General features: G+C 41.4%; 1 protein-coding gene across 1 annotated transcript in view; it reads right to left on the bottom strand.

Annotated features, from left to right (window-relative positions):
- Nucleotides 1-21895, bottom strand: part of tmeff2a (transmembrane protein with EGF-like and two follistatin-like domains 2a) — a gene marked incomplete at its 5' end in the record, with an annotated part of 112462 nt that overhangs the window by 63810 nt on the left and 26757 nt on the right. The window contains one exon of the mRNA XM_084545054.1: nucleotides 4138-4267. Within this exon, the coding sequence (XP_084401180.1) occupies nucleotides 4138-4267 (130 nt within the window). The remainder of the gene's footprint in view (nucleotides 1-4137; nucleotides 4268-21895) is intronic.

Below are 21895 nucleotides of genomic sequence, written 5' to 3'. Positions count from 1 at the left end.
AAGAATCCAAAAATCTATGAAGGAAACAAAATAAAATAACTTTCAAATCAACAGCAGAGTATTTATAAATGTGTAAATGAGTATATGTTTACCAAATCTATAACTCTCATATACATCATTCCATGCCTTAAATTAGCTTTAGAGTGAGTCTTGGTTTTTATATACAAGGTTCATGGAAAGGTTCACTAATTGTGTTGCATTTTCCCTTAATATGTCATTTTTATGATTTGAATTTTTACTTGTTATGACATCCACACAACATGTGTCAGATCACAACCTCTCAGATCTTTCATGGTATCCGTGCAGAAGCACAAAGGTGGTTCTCGCTTCATTTCCCCTATTATTCATGCCACTGCTGAGAAAATGTCGGATTTTTACACGGTCAAATTTCTGTCAAAACATTTTTTATTTACTTGTTTCCCTCAAGAGGTCACTGAAACATTTGAATACCGACTGAGAGTGCACCTTATTCAGTCCTTTCTTTTTACCCACTTCATCACTTGTTCATTAAAATGTCAATCTAGACTGGAATTACTTCGAGTAACAAAATAACTCAAATGTGAGAGGAATGTGAAAATGAAGGAAGCAAAATCATTAACGCTACTGCGTTAGGTAAGTGCAATTTTGTAATAACTCAGACTGAAATGCCTAAGTAGAAAGCATCACACCTCTGTACCCCATCATTACATTTCCAGAGATGGCAGATTTGTTTACTCTGACCTTGTTCTTATTGATGCCAGGATTAATGTAACACAAACTCCTGAAGGGAGAATACACTGTAGAACCATCGTTCTGGTCTGTCAGAAGACTACACCACAACAACTTCCTTGTTTCAATTCTGAATTAAGTTTTGAAAAGTATATTCTTTTGTATGAAAGAAAAGGGCCTTTATCTGTTTCCCCTTCAAAAGATACAGAAATTCATATCACACACACTGGCTTTCACTCATCACATGCCTTGAAAAGAAGGACATCACACACAAACAACAAACCCAACAAATCAGAGCGAAGCTAGAAATTTCATGTGACTGCGTGCGGCCCCGCTCGCTGCCACACAGACACGGCGACTGTTCCTGCTTTCCACCTCAAACTCCACATGTTCCCTCTGTTGAGCTGTGCCCATTCAAGGGGCCCTTTAATGGACTTCTGCTGGCTGCCTGTCAGTGGGGGTAACTGAGTCAGCGACTGCTTGACTTGAGCCAGCATTACTATCTTGGCTTGAGCCGTGATTCACACATGCCTAAAAAACAGCCAGCCGTCACCTTGCCAGCGGAGTCGCTCATTCACAAGGAAGCACGTTATTCAGACCATGACTCAGTGAATGGTGGGTTCCTCTGTGGGCGTTTTTTTCAAGTTTATGTTCATCCACTTAAATCTGTCATTTTAGGATTTAACACGTCACACAGGCTAAACCTAATTTATTGTCGTATTCTGAAGTTACATAAATATGAACAAGTAATGAAGTGTTAAATCACCCTACAGGGTTGTACAGTGAACCTTTCACAAAAAGAATGGCACTATTTATAGGTTTTAAAGGGATAACAAATGATATACATTTTTTATCGGCACGGAAATATAATCTTTTAATATGGATCTTTTAGAGCTGTAGGAATCCTAAACCTTGTGTAAGCAAAAATATTGCATTTTCGATCCAACTATCGTCCAAGAAGTGTGATGGAAATCCGTGCCGCAGCTCTACTGGTCTGAGCAACGCGGCTAATGAAGTGCCTGACCTTTTCCAGCCGAAGACACCCACTCAGCAGCTTCAGCACCAAATTATATCAGCAAACAGTTAATCCCAATTATGTTCGATAATTATACCAAACACTTTTTTCTTTCCCGCCAGCGGAAAGATGCAAACAATTAGGGATGCCATTTAAGAAAAGGCCATCAAAGAGGAAACAATACTTAAAAAAATAATAATTATATTACCCCTATACTGGGGATTATCTACAACAAGACATGCTAAATTTTTTTAAGCTTCCAAACAACGCAGGGCCTTGAAGTGAAGCCGAGGGAGTGCTCCCTGACGAATATTTTATTGAATCAGATGTGCCGAATGTTATCCCTCGCTGACCAGAATCAGCCAAGTCAATTGTTATTTCTAAAACCAACACATTAAATCTGGATTTATGCATTACAGCCGAGGAGTTCCAGAGTGTCGAGGATATGCCCTGCACCTGTTCTAACAACAGGAAAGATTTCAGTGGATGTGCCCTTGATAAAATAATAATAATAATTTTAAAAAAAAAGCTTCAGACAGCTATGATGCAACCATCCTATTGCCGAAGTAATTCTGTTTACATTCTGCCCTTCTCTTGGACTGACAGTTGCGGTGTTTGCACCAAAAATGGCTTTTTAGATATTAAATATTGAGTCTGCGAAAAAAGAGAAAAACCAGTCAGAACTGCCCAATCACATGAGCTAAAGAAATGAGTACAAACAATACACACACCAGAGACTAGTGGAGGTAGGAGTGTGTGGGGCGCATACAGCTGGATACCGTGTTTAACCTGAAGCAACCAACTGGACAGCGGGCTTGCCCCACATGCTTGTCAAACGCTGCAGGACGTACATGCACACTGCTTCGGCTGGAGCCCCTCACACAGGACACATGCACACGTAGTTTTTTAGTGTCTCTCTATTCTGTTTCTGTTGTGTCACTTTCACCTATGGGGAATCAATAAAGGTACACACTGCGATCTTATCTAAAACGAACCAAATACTATCTGAAAACTGGATTTATTACTAAAAGTTGACATGTCTACCAGATGCATAGTATCAATCCTAATTATTTAGAAATATATAATTAATTTAATGTATTTAATTTTATGTAGCCATTCTTATCTTGATAATATAAAGGAGACAATCATAGACACAAGATATCCTTAACACTGACAAGAAACATGCTTTTCCTGGTTAAATAAAGGTTAAATAAAAAAATAAAAATAAAATGCAAGTACACCCCACAAGGAGAAGACTCACTACCAACCCATGTTGCACTGTTTAGTACATTAACAACTTTTCATCAAACAATAATCCACCTCAGACTTTGTTTCACCACAGGTTGTGAGCTAAAAGTTAAAAACAAAAAGCAGTTTAAAAGTTGTTTTTTTTTTTAAGTCCATCACGTTTCTTTTTTTTAATACATCAACAATTCAATTACAATTCCGCAATATTAAAATTTAAAAAATGATTGGCAGCATCGAACACATACGCAAACATTTACAAAATAAACTAATTTAAAAACAGAAGAGAAATTTCCCAGCCAAGTGCACAACAAGAGTACACCCATCAGACCTGCGCCACCTTCTGACAACTCCTTATTTTGTCTCTGTTGTGCATTCACTCTGCTGATTCAAATATTTGAGCACGTAAAATGTCTACACAATGCCTAAAAAAAGATGAAATGACCATCAAAGTGATGTGCGATTCGGTCATTCAATTTTCTGCTTTGCCGAGCATGCCTCGTGGCAACGGCGTTACAGTAACAACCTGTGACAATTTGGCCAGTGTTTCTATTCTATGCCTTTTGACATTTATCCAAACATTACATAACTAAAGGTCACAGCTGTCCGGATTCCTTTCACCATCGGTTAAACACGCCAAATTTCAATAAACTGTATAATTAACACTCTGCTTGCTTTACAGGGCTCGTGGCCATGCGCCGGCTTCATTTTCTCGCGAGGACATGGTGTGACTGTAATTAAATCTTCATCTTTTCGCTGTCATTGTTTTTGTACTTGTTACATGAAACTTGGGAAAATTACATCAGTCTGTCACTGCCAGATTTTTTTTCGCTATAGTTTGTGTAATTCCTTTGAAGTAAAGCATCGCCCAGAAATGATTCATTTCCATCTCCTGCACGCATATGCATTCACTAAGCGTGCAGACTGAACATTTTACTATGTATATGTATTGTTAAAACTGACTGGATTTACATTTTTCGCATCTAACCTTCATATTTGCTATCAGATGCAAGCTTACAGACAGATGTGCAGCAGGGAGCAGGAGTGTTACCTCTCTCTGACTGTGTATATTCAGTGTGCACTGTAGATGTGTGTCGATATCATGGCTCATCTGCAAATCTGTGTTTATGCATGTGTCTGTGCAGGTGCCATAATGTAAATATACATACCGGCAGGACAGTCGCCTTCTGACATAATAAGCACTTCAGACTGCTGCTTGCAGGCATCCCTGCGCAGGAAACACTCGTTCTGGTAGTTCTTATTGTTGGAGCCACACACTGGGGCATAGTCATTGTTGCACTGCAGGGAGGACAAGAGAAAACACAGGGAAGTAAGAGGAGAGCAGAAAGGAAGGACGCACAGAGCCTGGGCCCTCAAATAAACTTCAACATTCAGAATTCTGGACAGATGCCCACAGCCTTGAGTCTCAATACTGTTCAAGCTCAGCATTAACTAAAACACTGAAATTATCAACAAACGCCCACATTTCTTACATCACTCATTTCTGCCTACAGTTATGTAGTCAAGTGAAACTGACCAACACCTACAGAAGCACAGTGAGCAGTCACTCTGGGAGAAAAGATTAGACTTGTAGATATTTAAAACAAACTTTCTAAAACCAGTGCATCCGTTTGGAACACCCAATAATATCAGTGTCTAGAGAACTGTTCATTTAATAGGGTTTGTTTTGTTGTAAGATGCAAATGAAATGCTAGGTCTATGGCAATTAAGCAGTAAGCTGGAAACTTACAGTCAGTCTTTAACAGAACTAAACCAACTTTAGAACCAAATGAGGAACAAATGAATGGTTTCTGTAAGTGAGAACAGAAAATATAATTCCTGTTTAACCCAATCCCAATTTAACCGCTTTAAAGATTATACACGTCAGACTTAAGTACATTATTCGGACAACACATGCTGTATGACCAGAAATGGTACACCATAGCCTAGCCGTCTTATAACCATCATGTCCTTGAACTACGTAAAACCGCTAGCTAGCCCGCAACGGCCCGCAACGAGCGAATTTAGCGAGTAAGCTAATTAGCACATTTAGCCTAAGAGAGCGGCTCAAAATCCACAGAAAGTTGCAAAACACTTAACATAACGTAATGTGGACTTCCGCCAATGCTTATGTTACATAACAAATCGATAAATATGCTCCTTAACTTATTCTTTAGGAACACATTCTCTGTAAACATAGCGCAGCAGTCTCTGTGCAACAGCTAGCAGTAGGACCCAACAGTGCACCTGTCTGAGCTGCCCAAGGGGACGCCCGACTGAAAACAACAACAAATAGCACAATGCTAGGGAATTTACAACAATAAGGTCCTGGTCCAAGGAAAAACAATGGGTGGTTTATTACCACAGAGACAGTATAACGAACAACTAATGTTTTTATAATGTCAATGAAAAAAACAAACAAAAAAACAATATGAATAAATATGAATACCGTACTTGTTTTGTGCAACTGCAAATGTACTGGTGACATACACAGCCACAAAACATTAAAACCACTGACAGGAGAAGTAAACAACATTGACCATCTTGTGTCAATTCAATGTTCTGCTGGGAAACTGTTGGACCTGGCATTCATGTGGATGTTAGTTGTACCACCCACCAAGACCAGACCAGGCACCCCCACCCCATAGCAATGACACTCCTTGATGGCAACAGCCATCCCCAGCAGGATGCAGCCTGACACAGGTACACACACACTAAAACGGTTTAGGAACAACTCAGAAAACATGAAAAACAGCACAAGGTGTTGATCTGGCCTCCAAATTCACTAGATCCCAAACTGATCAAGTATCTGTGGGATGATCCACAGAGGCCCCTCCCCTCAACCCATAGGACCCAAAGGCCCCCACTAACAACATTCGGTTGCCAGACACCACAGGACACCCTCAGAAGGCCCATGTCCATTTTCTGATGAGTCACAACTGTTTTGGGGACACAAGGGAGACATACACAGTATTAAGCAGGGAGTAGGTATATACAGTCAATGGTTATGCCTGATCAGTATGGGGAAAAAAAGTCTGGACTGCAAACAAGGTGTGGAGGGCAGTTCTGGAGCTGGTTTCTGTGAGAGAGTAGTCCCCTCTTTCCAGAACTTTGGACTTTATAACTTTGCACCTTTTACATGAATAGAAATCTAAGCCAAGACACCGTCAGTCAAGTGGAAATTTTCAAGTCGCAACAGATTAGGGCCCACATCCTGAGATCAATGTAGCAGACATATATCTGGATCACGCTGCTCCTCAATATTCTCTAGAGATTTGACCATGATTTGTTTTCTCTACAGGACAATGAGCCAAAACACATATCCAGGCTGTGTGAGGGCTGCTTGACCAGAAAGCAGAGTGATGGAGCGCTGCTGACCTGGCCTCCACAATCACCCAACCTAAACCCAACTGAGACCAGTTGGACCACACAGTGAAGGAAAAGCAGCCAACAAGTGCTTAGCATATGTGGGAACGCCTTCAAGACTGTTGGAGAAGTATTTCAGGTGATGACCTCACAGAGCTGTCTGAAAGAATAAAGCGTGTGAAAAGCTGTGCAAAGCGGAAGGTGGCTATATTAAGGAATCTGAACTATAAAGCACATGTTGATGTGTTAACACTGTTTTTTGGCTTGCTACACAAACCCAAATGTGTAATTTAATAGTTTAGGTGTCTTCAGTATTGTTCTTCACAACAGAAAAAGGAACAATAATGTAATGCTGTGCATGCTGCTATAAAAATATACTGTACATTATTACAGTCTGACAAATTATATATATACTATATATTATGGTATAAATAGATTTTTAAATATATGGAGATTGACAGAATTGCAGTCCAGATCAGGTATATGGTGCATAAATACAGCTGGAAATTACAAATTTAAGACAAATTTAAAACATGCATGTTGCTCATTTTCTAGTGAATATTTAATGTTCACGCTCACATGGCCTTCAGCTTTAAGCTGATAATTGCAAAGCCTGAAAATAATTATTATTTTAATGTGTTTTTCTTCACATATTTTTTTTACATTTTAATTGTTCATATTCAAAAAAATGGGCCACCATTTGCTGCCATTCACCTATTGTTGCTCCAATGAAGCAGTAGGAGGTTAAGTGACTTGCTCAAGGGCACTCAGCAAAATAGCTGTTGAGGTACATGAGAACGTTACTCATTCATTTCCCCACATGGTTTGTTGGCTACGGAGCAAGTCAAGATTTTTCAAATGAATGATGGCACTGGAGGGCTGAGTCTTTTTTCTTTTTTTTTTTTTGGTTGTAGAGGAGGGATATTCATTTGATTTGATATTGATTTGCTGCTGCTACACTGCAGGCATAACAAACGTGATTATTCAATTGAGAAATATTACCCACTGTTCCCTGGGAAGAAGGAATGGCTATCGGAGGGTCCAGGGAAATTGTTGCTGTGTAGTCACAGCCAGTAACATGATTTAATGTAAAAGTGCAGAAAAATGGGGAATGTGTGAGAATGGGTGTGACATCACAAGGACAAGGGGCTCACCGGGTAGCCCCCACAGGAATGAGGCTAAGGAGCTCATGGGGCTTTGTCTACGCCTCTTTTCTCCTTTAAGTCTCTAATGGATTGACCTGGAATCTGTTCTGTCAGGCTAAATCATCTGTCTGTGCCCTCATGGAGCACTACATGGCCAGAGAGGCATTAACACATGAAAGCCTGTGTGTTTACAGGCACATGACATGCCAACTTCTTATCATCGTTCGAGTAGGAGAAACTTTTTCGGCCTTTTTTCCCCACTCCTTTTTTAGAAACAGATTTAGTCTGTTTGTGTTATCAAAGGGCGAACAACACATTGTTGTAGCTTTTAACTTCAAGTTCCACTGATGCAGTCTGGCAGATGGCGATAACATGACAAAAAGGGAGAGGTCAAGAGCAAGATGCCATGGTCCGTTAACTGGCAGCTTTTATCACTATAAGTGTTGGTTATATGCAGAATAGCTGTAACTATCAGAGGATCATTAGGCCTTTAAGAGAAGAAAATTACAACCAACTGAAAAAAAAAAAAGATTTTTCATATTCACGTTTAGATATTGTATGGTTCTGTAAAGGATCTTTCTAAGAAAACAGGTGTTGGCAAGCTTGTTGAGGAAGCTTAACTTCGTTTAGCTGAGCTTTGCATCAAGCCAGAGAACGGCTTTCTTAAATACAAGCAGTTGGTGCATTAGTCTAGCCTGGTGTAACAACACTCAATTCTTATCAGAAAATGCGTCAATCTGGATTTCATTATCACGCATGTCTCAAGAGAAAATACTTCTGTGCGCAATTGGCTAGTCCTGTAGTCAAAGGCATTTTGTTGAAAAAATTATTCAACTCCACGCCGCTCAGATGATGTGTATGACTACGCCACTGTTACTCTTCTGTCCATCACCACACAAATCCAACCCAAATGCCATGCAGATGTTTGCAGGGGCAAAATCAGTTCCCAACAGAGCTGTTCTACCACCTTTCTGCCGCAAAAAAAAAAAAACTTTGTGAAGGCAGAAACTATGTTCCTGCTCATCGGCAGTTTAGGCTTCTGCGCCAGTTTGACGCAGTAGCTACGTACGGTGTCAGCCCAGACCCTGCACAGTCCCTAACACTGTAGCCTGATGTGCACCTCCCCAGAAATGTAACTACGTGTTGTGGCGATGCAGACTGCAAGCGCTATGATTGGTCCGTGTGATAGCAGCGTATTTCTGCTTTAGCATTTCCGGCTGCTTCTCCATCTCCTTGGATCAATAAAGATGGAACGCATCGAGGAAAGGTTAACTGAGAAAGTTCAAACATTTATATGACTTATCTTCTGCGAAATTTCGGCGAAAGTTTCTGTCGCCATTGTTGAAAGTGACGCAGGAAGTGGAAACAAAAATTAACCCAACTAGGAAAAAACGTTTGGGTGTTGTTGTTACAGAGCAAGGCAGACTGACGAGCGCACAAGTGGAAAGGGCTCGCACCAGTGTTGGCTATGTGTGGCATCTAGTCCCGCAGTACTTTAAATGAGCCTTCACTCAGATTAATGATCATTGAACGGATTCTGCCATGCTGGAGCAGGATGAAAATACTTAACTCATATCTAAATAAGTCCAAGAAGTTAACTTTTGCGAAAAAGTCACCTCTTTAAGAGTGTGTTAAAAATCTTTTCAAGAAATAAACAACATTTAATGGCAGCGAGTTGGGATGTTCACCTTGAGGCTGTTTTAAAAAACACAGTATATGCAGAGGATTAACCATCTGGGAACAAAGAGAGAAACCCAGGCTGTCCCTTTTGTTATATTCTGTTGTTTTGTTGTCTGGGCACAAAGAAGAAGAGATTCAGCAATTCTCCGTCCGGGTTGTTTGACTGTGAAATTCGGAAAACACTAGTGAGCACGTAAACTGCATTTTGAATTTAGCTGGCTCAATGAGGACGACATTTGATACACACACACACACACACACACACACAAAAGGTCTGATAGCCACGAGGAGAAGTGCAAAAATAACCACTGCATCGATTCAGGAACCCAGGAGCATCATGACGATCAAGCCTGAACACTGTTTTTAACAAGCAGAGGGGAAAAAGAGATTGCAGAATACACACAACAGACAGCAAAAGGAGGAGGAGTAGAGGAGGGAAAGAGAAACTGCACACTGGCTTTTGATCAAAGGGACTAGGATGCAGGAAGGGATGAGGCTGAAGAGAGGCAAAAACGCTGAGTGAAATTGGGCTAACGGGGAGAAAGAAGCCAGTGGAAATGGACGAGCCCGAGACAGGAGACCGAGGGGTAATGAAAGTAAAGGGAAATACAGAAGTCAGATGCAGACGGACAGAAACACAAAGTGGGAGGGAGAGACGGAGCCCTGGCTCAAAAGACTTGGCACGATAAAAAAGAACCAGAGTGCCTGAAGAAACCGAGGCGTACTGGGGGGAAAAGAAGAACATCATAAAATAAAAACGAAAGAGAAGAAGAAATGGGGACACAGACAGAGAGAGGGAGAAGGATAGAAAATCCCCTCAAAGGAGCGCGGGAGAGAATGAAAAAATGGCAACCCCACAAAGGCGCTCGGAATAGCTTACTGCAGGGCCTGCGCTTTTTTTATTTATTTTTTTGCCATCCCCTATCATTCCCCTCTGCCTCCCCCCCTCACTCTCACACTCTCTTCCATCTGGCTCGGGATGTCCTTAACCTGGGGATTCTCACTTCATGCCAGGCGTGATGCAACAGAAGGGAAAGCTGCCCGGCGGAACCCTGCGGGTGTCTTTTAAGAGTGCCTTCTTTTCCGTAAAAACTGCCCCAAACCATCTCTTGATCTTTCCCTGTATTTGGCTCTCACCCCTGCGGAAAGGAGAGGAGCGATGAGAGGATGGAGGATTTAAAACCTCCGCCTCTCAGAGAGGAGGTGAAACGTGGAGGCTGCAGCTGCGTGCATATCACAGTCTCGCCCAGAAACACACTCATATGTGGACTTAGAGGAGCGTCTTAAGTGTCTTACGGTCCCTCAGAGCATGCTTGATGCAGCCCTTTGTATCTCAGGTGAGGCAGTCTTTATCTAAGACCGACAGGGAGCAGAAATAGATTGCCAAACATAAAATCAGACCGTCAGAAAAGATGTGAAACACTGATTTTCTTCATCTCGACCGAATCTTGCAACTGATTTTCAGCTGTTCTTATTGACACTTGTCTGCCAGCTTCTTTTTATTCATCTGGTGCGTCTCTTGATATGACAGCGAGGAAGAGAGTGAGCTGAGGTTACCAATTTCAAACTTTTCCCTCACTCACATTTCTTCACATGACTGTAATAGAGACAAAGGCGTTCTTGTTATGGCTCTTGACAGGGTGCTGCAGCTTTGAATTCCTTCAGCTCCTTGAATTCCTTGATAACCCGAAGCGTGTGATGCTGGCAGTCTGCAAATATATGCAGCTGTTGCACGACTGTAAGTCAGCTGACTGTCAGCTAAATGGAAACGAAGAAGACAAGGGTGTCAAGATCAATCTGAGATATATGTTTGATAGAGATGGGAACATTTGAGGGAAGATGCTGGAAAAAAATAATAAAATAAGCACGTTAATGAGAAGTGGTGAACGAGACAGGAGGTGAGAAAATTTGATCCTCCACAGTTCTCTGTAGACAGGCTAGTGGGGGCAAAGTGGCCACGGCCATATGGCACAACCTTATGTGCCCGCTGGCTCAGGCTCTGCAGGTCGCAGACACTCCCCCGCAGCTCTGCTCTGACAACACAACAGACAGTTGTGCTGCATCTTGACCAAGAATACAACGATAGGAAAGGTGGTAATGGTTTGCTAAGAGTGCAAGTGAAAGAACTTTTACGTCTGAGTAGGATGGTTTTAGTGACAGGACATATAGGAATAATGCATATTCTTTTTCAGATTTACATTTGCAGCCTGTTTCTGGTGCATTTACTTGTGTATTTAATCAGGTCTCTATTCTTCTTCAGTCTTATATTCCTTTCCACCCATCCTCCTTTTTGTCAAAGGAATCTAGTTTCCACAGACCACCTACAGGGGTGTTTTGTGGAAAGGTAATGGTTTGCTATGAGTCCGAGAGAGAATTTTTATGTGCGAGTAGGATGGCTTAGCAACAGGACATATAGGAATAATGCATATTCATACAAGTGATTCCAGTCCAGCACTAGACCATGCATTTCCAATTTTCAGATTTACATTAGCAGCCTGTTTCCGATGCATTTACTTGTGTATTTAAGCCGGTCTCTATTCTTCTTCAATCTTATATTCCTTTCCACCCATTCTCCTTTTTGTCAAAGGAATCTCGTTTCCACAAACCACCTGCAGGGGCTGCTGTGGCTCTGCCTACCTGAACCCTCTTCATCTGAGTTCCAAAAGCTAAGCTTTGGGACCGCAGCCAGGACCTGTTGTCTCCCTACCTGCCTGAGATCCTGCACATACACACAGAGGCGAAGCAACCGATGCATCCGCCACCATCAGAGCACTTTGTACAAAAAAAAAAAAAAAAAAGGCATCTGCTCCTTACCAGGTCACAACACACAACAACCCAGCAAAACAAGCAGAAACATCATCATTCATTCTATGCCCCCATAACAGCTCCCAATGTTCACTTCACCAAGCGTCCGACATAACTGCTTGTTGACAGGGGTGGAACAAAGACAGGTGCTGGGGGGAGGAAGGGAGGCACAGGAGTAGGCAGGATGCCGAGGGAAAAAGCAGGTATGAGGGGAAAGAATGGGGGAAGAAAGAAATAGAGGAGATGGAAATAAATGCAGCACGGACAGAGGGGCAAAGGGGAAAAAGAAGAAGCAGGATAAGATAAGAAAGGTCAAAAAGTGCTCGTGATGGGAGCGGAGGGATGATAGAAGTGATAGAAATGTGGGAAGGAGGAGGACAATGTGCAGGATTGGAGAGGGACACGCACAGCCGAAACCACACGAGCGAACGGCGCGAGTGGGAGACAAAGCGAGAGATGCAAAGTGAAGGTGGGTGCAGGCACCAGTGCGTGACTATGTAGCGGAGGGAAGGAGCGTGCCAATTTGACGGGTAGAGCTTTGCGAAATGCAGCAAGAACAAACATGACAGAATATCAGCATCGATAAGCGAGAAAACAAATGACACATCCATCCGCCCAGCGGAGCTCACCTCCGCTTCCAAACACTGCAACATCCATATGCAAAAACGATCATCATTTCAAGCAACAATTAGTCACATATTGCAAATCGTGCTCACAGGAGCCACACTGAGGTATGCACGGACAGCAGCATGACAGGGGGGCGTTAGTCTGAATTGAAACACAGTGTGTGTGGGAATCAGATGATTAGTGATACTGAAGTTAAACTGAGGAGAATCACAGGTTTTCTGAAATATACTGACGTTTTAAACAATGCACATTTACATTTGAAAAACATCTAGATGTGATAGGGCGGAATGTAGAACTGTTGGTCAAAATTAACAATCAGTGCCTGTAGCAGAATTTCTGCATCGGCAAGCTGGTCAAAGTCGTGCGTATCTCTTAGACTGTGTTGTTGTGCTTTACTACCTAGGATTCATTGTGAAATTGTGCTGCACACTGCATCTAGTAGTAGAGAGTTAAGTTAAATATGAGAATAACATGGAGTAGTCAGACTCAAACGTTATCACAATATGAGGCTGGTAACACGAGATTATGGGGCGTGTTCCAACAATAAAAAAAACAAAAAACAACAACAACTAAAAAAAGAAAACTCTGCACACCATTGGATAGTCTCACAGCCAATCAGAGCCATTTTGTTGTAAACTATTACATCTCCACAGTGTCTGGGGACGCGTATGACTAAATCGCAGTTATTCTTCTGTCCATCACTGCACTGACTGACCCGGAGCGTACTCACTTCCCAGCGAAGTGGTGACAAACCAATTCTCCGCCACAAAAGCTATTTGGACAGGGAAGATGGTATGGCTTCCACACTAGGAATTAAATTGCAAGAGAGGAGACAGCGAATAGATAAAGATATGATAAAAGTGTTCAAACCCTTCGTGTGAGAATAAAGATTTTATCCTTTAATTTTTACATGGTTTTCACTCTCTTTATGTCGTAAGCAGTCCTGTCTGTTCACTGGGTTCCAACACACCTGGACAGTGTGTGTGTTGTGCCCTGGGAAGGCATATCCCTAGGAAGAAGTGTGCATTTATAAAATTAGTGAGTAAGTACTGCTTTTCATATCAAAACGTTTTATTGTACTGAAACAAAGGGATTGATTCAAGTCAGCCTGATAGCATCAGCAAACCCAGTTTATTTTCTTTATCATCTACGTATATCATTTTCATTAGTTTCACTCCCCACAGCAGGAGGGCTTCACACTAGTGGAAGAACCACTGATTTTTTTCAGTGTCATAAACAAATAAAATAAACAACTTTAAATGTTTTAATATGAAATAATACACAGTAAACGGATGGCTGCTCTTTGTAACTCCCACCAGCCTACAGTCGGGAGTTTTTCCGTTGTACCGGGAGTTCTCGCGAGCCGTCCTTACCCTCTATTGTAGATTCATAATGGAACTTAAAGTACATTACCCAGAGGGCACTAAGTGCTGCTCATTTTTATTTTTATTTTTTGTTCTCGCAAAAGTGTACCTTCATGCAGTAACTCCTGACTCAAAACAACTTCAGATAAATAGGGAAAAGCAAAAGACTAAGAACATGTAAGGGATGTCGGTCTGGCTTCAAAAAGGCTCAAAGAGAACATGGACCAGAACAAAATTGGATGATGGTGTAGTTCTTTACACAGGTAAATAAGTGATACAGTCATTATTCTGTTAATATCTCAACTGGAAACACATTTGGCCTCAACCATACAGATATCTACTGACCAATAAAATGAGAGAAAGCTAACCTAAAGTCCTACGTATAGCAAACAGCAAATGAACTTAGAACAATCATGTTCTAAGTTTTGGAAGTATGTCCTCAAAACCCTTGCTGCAAACCCTCATAATATTTGATTAAAAGAGTTATGTACCCTGTAGTCACCGTGGGTCTGATGCCAGGTTACTGGACGGGTCTTTAAATACTGTCCCTTCAATGGGAGGAACCCAGGAATACAACTCTGATTAACATCTGTTGCAAGCGTTTGACAATTTAGTGGTGCAGATTCCATAATACGCTCAAGACCATATGGTTGATGAGGTGATTCGCTTTCATTGTCACGTGTCTGTTTGCTCCTGTGACGTCACAAGGGAGTGGCAAACCCCTCAAAAAAAAAAAAATCCCAAATAGCGAATCTAAACGAGGTTGCTGTTGCGAAAATGTGCGTACGCCTAATAATACGATGGGGCAAATTCACTGTGTTTTGCATCAAATTTGATTGTACATGCAGTCTCATTCGCAATTGCAGCTAAGGCTCCCTCCCTGTTCATTTACCTCGTCTTGTTAACCTCAAATAACCACTGGAGGGCAATGCCAACATGGCTGCCGAGTGGCTTGCCTGTAAGGACTTTTAGGACGTACGCATAATTGCATTTATTGATCTAGCTGGAGTTTACTAACGTGATCCTTTTTTTTACCATCAATTATTAAAACCTTTAATTCAGCCACAACGTGTGACAATGACATGCGGAAATCTCTCCTTTTTCCACTTTGGTCTGACCACCACACAGCACAGTCTCGTTCTGAGTATCATAACGTACATACCACGATTGCTATGTGCTGATATCAAGTAAGCTGATTGTCTAAACATTACACAGGGATTTTTGTCATTTGTCTTAAAAAATAATGAATTTAAAAAGGGGATGGCATTATAATGAGTTGAACCATTTGGATAACTAGCCCACCAGTGACCAAACGACTGCCCCTCATGTTAAATCTGCGTTAACCAAGCTAGCAGGGGCTGCACTGGGACTCTGTTGCAGGTAAGCAAAAGTCGACATGCATGGCTAATTTTCAATGCACAAATACAAGATTAGCAGCTAAGCCGCTTAAGAGGTTTCTCTCTCTGATGATTACATAAAAAAAGTTATCAGTATTAATATGCATGGGAGAAATTTCAAGGAGCAACTGGAAACTGTGGGAAGATTTGGTATTCAGTGATGGGAGAGACCTCCATGAGCCGCCATCCACCAATTTTCCCCAGCATCAGTAGATTTAAGGCCTGTTAAACGTTGTTATTGATTCTGCAAGGACAATTTAACATCAGAAACATCAGCAAAAGACCAGACATCACTGAGCTGTCTATATGTTAACCCTACAGGGGAGGGTACCAGAAGAAGCTCCACATTCAGTAATCACCATTTATACTGTATACTAATAAGCTGCACTCATTCTCATTCTCTCTACATTTGTGGTCAATTATGAGCTCCCAGCAGGTGCTAAGCACTCAAGACGACGGCCCTACGCAGTAAACCAAAGGTCTGAGAAGATCCTGGTGTTTATGTGAACTTCAAAAGAAGAAGGTTTTCCTGAGAAACTGTAACATCAAGAATATCACAATTGTAAATATAATACATTTCTGAATAAATGAAGGTCAATTTAAGTTTCCAGACTATGACATAACATTATCAGATCTTGGAAAACATGAAACCTCCCCTGATTGGAAGGAACAACAGATTCCCATTCCTGTAAAGACACTTGATGTTCAAACTGCCCCTGCCAATTTGCCTCAAATTTAGAGAGCAGCTGCACCAGTATCAACAGAGACTGTACCGCAAGCTAATGATATGACGAGCTCAGTTGAGCAAATTTAGAGTGCAGCTATGCTAGCACAGCAAGAGACTGCTGTGCATGCAGGAAATCTGGCAGATGCTATTCCCCGAGAAGGCCTTAACTAAAATGGACTTAAAGTGGCAGCCTTACTGTCAGCGGCTCTAAGTCCCGGGACGGCTTGCGAGCTTACAGCTAGGCAGAATGCCTCCAATCCCGATGCATAACTCCAAAGACTAATGTCTAACGGAGACCACTTTCTCACACGTAGGAACTTTAACTTGTTTTGTAAACAGGTGCAAAACCCTTGCTGATGTAGAGGGAATGCATTCCCAGTCACCAAAGAGAACAGGGCCTGCTAATACTACAGCTAAAAGCAATCCCCTTGTTACTTCATACATGGTCAGACTCACAGATGATGGGCACTCTAGGCTACTTTTAGGCTTTGTCCAAAACCACACAACTTCAAATAATGTGGTTTGTATGCATGAACAAAACTGTGTTTTATAAAGTGGCAAATATCTGACATTTCCTTCTTTCTAATCCATATTTAATGCTACACCACAAACACTTGTAATTTATTCCTTATATCCAAGCCTTATTTGAAATATATTTTTCTAGTGTTGTTGTTCATCATTACAATTATTATTTTATTTCAAGCAAAGTTAACACCGTGTAACAATGATTATTACAAAGAACTATTTTCAGCAACAAGAAAAGCACGTGCTACATCACTGAGTGCGTCTGGGATTACAAGAGGAGGAAGACAGAGGCAATTGAGACAGTATCAGATTCAAAAAGCGAATATTGATTAGGTTTTACTTTATTTATAGTTACTCCTACTCCCCTTAACTTGTTGGAGACCGCCCTTCCAGTTATGAAAGCTCTGCTAGAAGAAGGGAGAGGGGGTAGGAGGAGGTCCAGTGCATGACCCTCTGCAGCAGTGCCAGCCACTACAACCACACAAATGTTAGCCCCGGGACGCTGCCACTTTCTCATGCATTATTTTAACAATCACATTATCAAGATATCTCTGGAGGTTCGCCTTGGCAAATTAGCCGTGGGAGACAGCATTCAAAGATGCATCAAGGCAAAAAAAAGAAACAAACAACAGTCTACACTGAACTTTGAGTATCCTAGCAAAACATTTTTACTCATGTGCCCACGTCTCAAGAGAATGACTGTGCTTGTGGGCCTGTTCACTATCCTCCTAAATACAGAGTCAGTGGTTCAGAACTGCTGAAAAGGGATTTCATTCAGCTGAAGGACACTCTTGGGAACTTTTCCGAGCAAGGATCTCAGGCGCTACACCAACATAAAACGGGAGGTATGAAATGCTTCAGTGCACTGCTCTGCCTTCATCAGCATGTGAGGCATATAGAATGAATTTCAATGACAACTTTGACATTTTCTGCAGAGCAGAAAACTGTTTCAAGAGGATGGAGTCCACTGATCCTAGCTGGGAGTTAAGGTGCTATGCAACAATTAATTACGTGGCCTTCAGAAACTTCCTTTGAAATGTCTGAGTGTGTCTGAAGCTGTCTGAGGGGAGACACTGAGATTCGCAGCAGAGAGGAAGTCTGTAACTGTTTGCGCATCAATGAAATACACCTGAAGAAAGTGACATAGAACGAGACCCCTCCTTTTCTGTGTGCTGTGAACCCTTACTGAGTCTCGAGATTATGGAGGAGCACAACACGTTAAGAGATCTTTGAGCTCATAGTCTTCTATTCTCCTCTGCAAACCTTCCTAAACCCAGCCTAGGTCTTAACTGTTATTTTGCTTATCCATAAAGCGAATTAGATCAGAATCGAAAGCCAGGATAAACCTTAGTCTGCCAACCAACTTTTACCCGTAAAGTCTCTCCTCATAATAAGGCAATTTCCAATCATTTTACTAGAGATTTGTTCTACAGAGTAAGTCCACATGTTCTGGGAGATCCTCCAAAGATATAATAATAAAAAAAAGGAAGCAAATTCCCATCCCATACTGTATTTACACGTAACACATTTCCACATTCAAGGGGGAAAAAACCTTAAGCAGTCAAACAAATATAAGCTATGACAATTGGCAGCGAAGGGGAAATAAGTGTGTTATAGAGAAGGTCATGGTAGATGGATGGGCCAACAAAATGTTGACACTAGAGATCACTGCAATTTCCCATTTACTTCTGGCGCTCACGTTGGTTTCTTTTAACTATGACAAGGACGAGCGTTCTCCAACCTCAGTGCCACCATCACTGTGACCGCGATGACGAATGTTTTCCCCAACCCTTCTCCTAACAACACATCCATCCATTAGCTGTACCCATGATCCAGTGGAGGTTCAAGGGGGGGTCAGGGGCACCCTGGACAGGTTGCCAGTCCATCACAGGCCAATATACTCACGTTCAGGAAGAACACGCAAACTCCACACAGAAAGGCCTGACCTTTACAGCAGGTTCAAACCCACGACCTTCATCCTGTGAGGCGCAGTGCACTACCATGCTTTCTTTCAGTGCGCATTTGCAATGGTTTTGGAAGACGTGGAGAAATTATATACCCTGGTGATAGTCACCATCTCAGTAAATCACCCTTTTATGTGTCATTCAGGTGAGAAGTTAAACATTATCTAGTTTGTTGTGTTTCAGACAACTTTATCTTTTTAGTTATACAGTGGTTATGGGCCTATATGCCATCCAAATTGTCAAGTGTACTCTTTTCCTGCGGCGCTGATGATTAATAGAGATGCCTTTTGGATTTGATGGCTATTTTTAGAATAGTACATAAAGTAATTGCTTCCAGTAAAGAGGAAGAGAAGGATAAGCCTCCACAGCCGCCACTACAGTATCAGGCATTTATTGTTTTGACCCTTTTTTTGCACTTCTGCAGAAAGCTCTTATGTAGTACTTATGTTAACAGCTTCACATTTTTATTTATTTATTTTTTTGTTCTGTTCAAGCATTTTATCTCTGAAGTAATACATCCACACCAAATATATGCACATGGTGGGTTAAATTTATAGAGAGATATGGGAAGATTATAAAAAGGATGCAACATGTCTGGTTACCAACAGTTTTTTTTTTTGGTTTTTTTTGTAAATTCATAAATAATTTTTATAATCATTAACTTGAACCACATAAACACAGATAGTGGGATACTTTGGGATACTTTGGGATTAAGTGGCTAACCATGCTCACAAGAAATGCTTTGGGTGGGCTGAAATCACTGAACACAGTACAGTACTTATCCCTCAAGGCTCAAGTGCATCAAACTAGCTATCTAGACAGTAATGCATTAGGGCAGATGATGCAGAGACATCAGGAGAGAGATGAGGTTTGTACAAAATGCTACATTAAAGCTCAAAGCTGTTCCATTTGGCCCATCTTTTTTAAAAGGTGGCAAAGGACAGCTGGACTGGTAACTGGGCGAGAAAGGCAGGAGAGAGTTTAAGTGTCCGTCAAAACACAGCCTAATACGCCATTACCAGTTGGTTTTCACAATATACTAGGACAGAAGCGGAGACCTCTGCAGACAGTGGAGAGACACAGACACATGGAAACACAGAATCGTGGAAAGAAAGACGGGCTGTCCACAAATTGCTTTAGCACATTAAAAAAGGAGACAAAGAGGTGTAACGACGTGTCTGTTTGTATCGAACCATTTGGTACGTGACATTCTCAGGTGTCATCTCAAACTGAATGTCAGCTGACACTCCCTCAGTTTGGTAAGAAATCTATTCATGCCGAGATACTCACACTCCTGGAACAATTCTCGAGCGCTGTCTAAAGATGTTGTCATGTTTTGAAACTAAAGGAAACGGACAATTCGCCAAGTATACAAGTACAAGTAAGACTTTGCTGGTACAGCAGTTTTGTTGCTGTAAACTTGTGCGTTCAGATGTTAAAGAAACCAAGCCTGTAAATGTTTCCATGCCATTCAGTCAGCTATTTGGCATGGCAATTAATATTTCAGCAAACTTCAAATGGTGATAATGGTGGAAGTTACTGCGGAGGGATCCCTAGTTGATGCTAGACTGGATTGTAGAAGTTGCAGGAAAGCATATTTTGACAATTTGTCTTTTTATCACAAGGGATGTTGTTTAATTGCCCAGACAAGGAAGTGAATGATAACAACTCTACCCTGCTCATTCAGAGCAACAAAAAACCTTTAAAGGGGCTGTTTCCCATTAACGCAGACAGTCTCAACAACTAAAAGTGACCACAGCTCGCACCAAACCACAAATTATGTTGAATTAGAGCCTTTTCAATTAAGTAAGTTGTCGTGATTTTGAATATAATAGCGTTTGCTAGTAATTAAAACCAACTGCCTTATTTAATCCACCTGGAATGAACGTATGAACAAACTTCCCCACCTAGAAGTTTCTCAGTTTCTCGGTCAATCTATCAATTTCCAGCAGAGCCAGAGACGCTGCCTATTCTGGTGTTCTTTCTTTCTTTCTTTTTTTTTCATGATCACTTTCTGCAAGGCCGCTGCACCGGCTTCAGCTCTCAAATTATTTTACTCATTACTTCAGCTCACGCTCACGATTTAGAGCATCGTCACCATTACCTCGGCGGAAAATTGCAGCGGGTAACTGTATCCCCTCATCGTCTCCATCCGACTTTTAAACTGTATTTCTAGCGTAGCTCTTAAAAAAATGATGAATGCGCTAAAACTGGATTTTGGTCCCGGTGCCTTCAGGACAGCAGAAGCGAAATCCCTCATTTGAAAAACAGAGAAAATACTGCCATGAATTCAGCCTGCCATTTTCACTGTACTTGAGGAGGTTTTAATAAAATCACTTATGTCCTAGTTGGAAATAATATCAAAGTATTGTTCTTCGGTCAGGTCACGGACCTAATCGCAGCTCACACACTGCCCCGAGCAAAATAATTAGTCGTCTGACATTTAACACAGACTCAGAAGAAAAAAAAATCACACGACAGAAATGCTTGGGTACCGTATGTTTTTCTGGCACTAACTAAAAGAACAGTATTGGTTAGCCAGAAAGTATATAGTTGTGTTGTTGAGGGAGATGCTTCAGTCTCCCTGTATATTTTCATGTGAAAACATTATATATAATTCTCAGCAGTTCAGTAGAAACCACTTTTGCTTCCTTACGTATTAATCTTGAGAAGAAATTTTCCCCAAAGACCCCACACAGCCGTAGTCCACCTACACATGTATTCATTCAGATCCCTTCTGAGGAATTTCTTACTCTCCTGCCAAGTGCTATTGCACCTGTTTAGGTGGGAGAATTTCATCTTTTTCATTCCTATTGCTTCATGTAGTTCCACCTGATCTCCTACTAAGTTGACCCCAGCATGAGTAGACTATGGATGTTTAGGGTCTTGAGCTGTAACTGCTTTTTTCTTAAAGTGTACTAATCTCACCTCCTAACAAGCAAATATGACTGCTTATGTTACAGTTTTGCTTACAGGCACTTCTCAGGACTAACACACTCAGCACACCGGCAGTGTTACGTGGAGTAAACCGTGGATACCTTTTCCTGGCTTTGACACAAAATGCATTTAGCAAACACCGTCTGTCAAAATCCACGGCTCAACCGCCAGCAAAACACAAAACTGTGCGGCGCGTTTTGCTAATGCTTACACTTTATTTGGAAAACTGTTAAACAAAAGTTCAGACACATCATAAAAGTATTTCAGACTGCAGTTTAGTCCATTTTATTTAGTCCGCCCTTCCATTGCTCAAAAACAACAGTCCATGTGGGACCATGTCATAAATCATTCATTTCTCATGTAAAACATTCTATGGTACCATCTGCAGGA

The sequence above is a fragment of the Chelon labrosus genome (genome assembly GCF_963514085.1).
Source record: "Chelon labrosus genome assembly, chromosome: 5".
In the NCBI taxonomy this organism is placed as follows: Eukaryota; Metazoa; Chordata; class Actinopteri; order Mugiliformes; family Mugilidae; genus Chelon; species Chelon labrosus.
The sequence above is the reverse complement of the archived record's forward strand: the minus strand, read 5'-3'. Positions and strand labels throughout refer to the sequence as shown.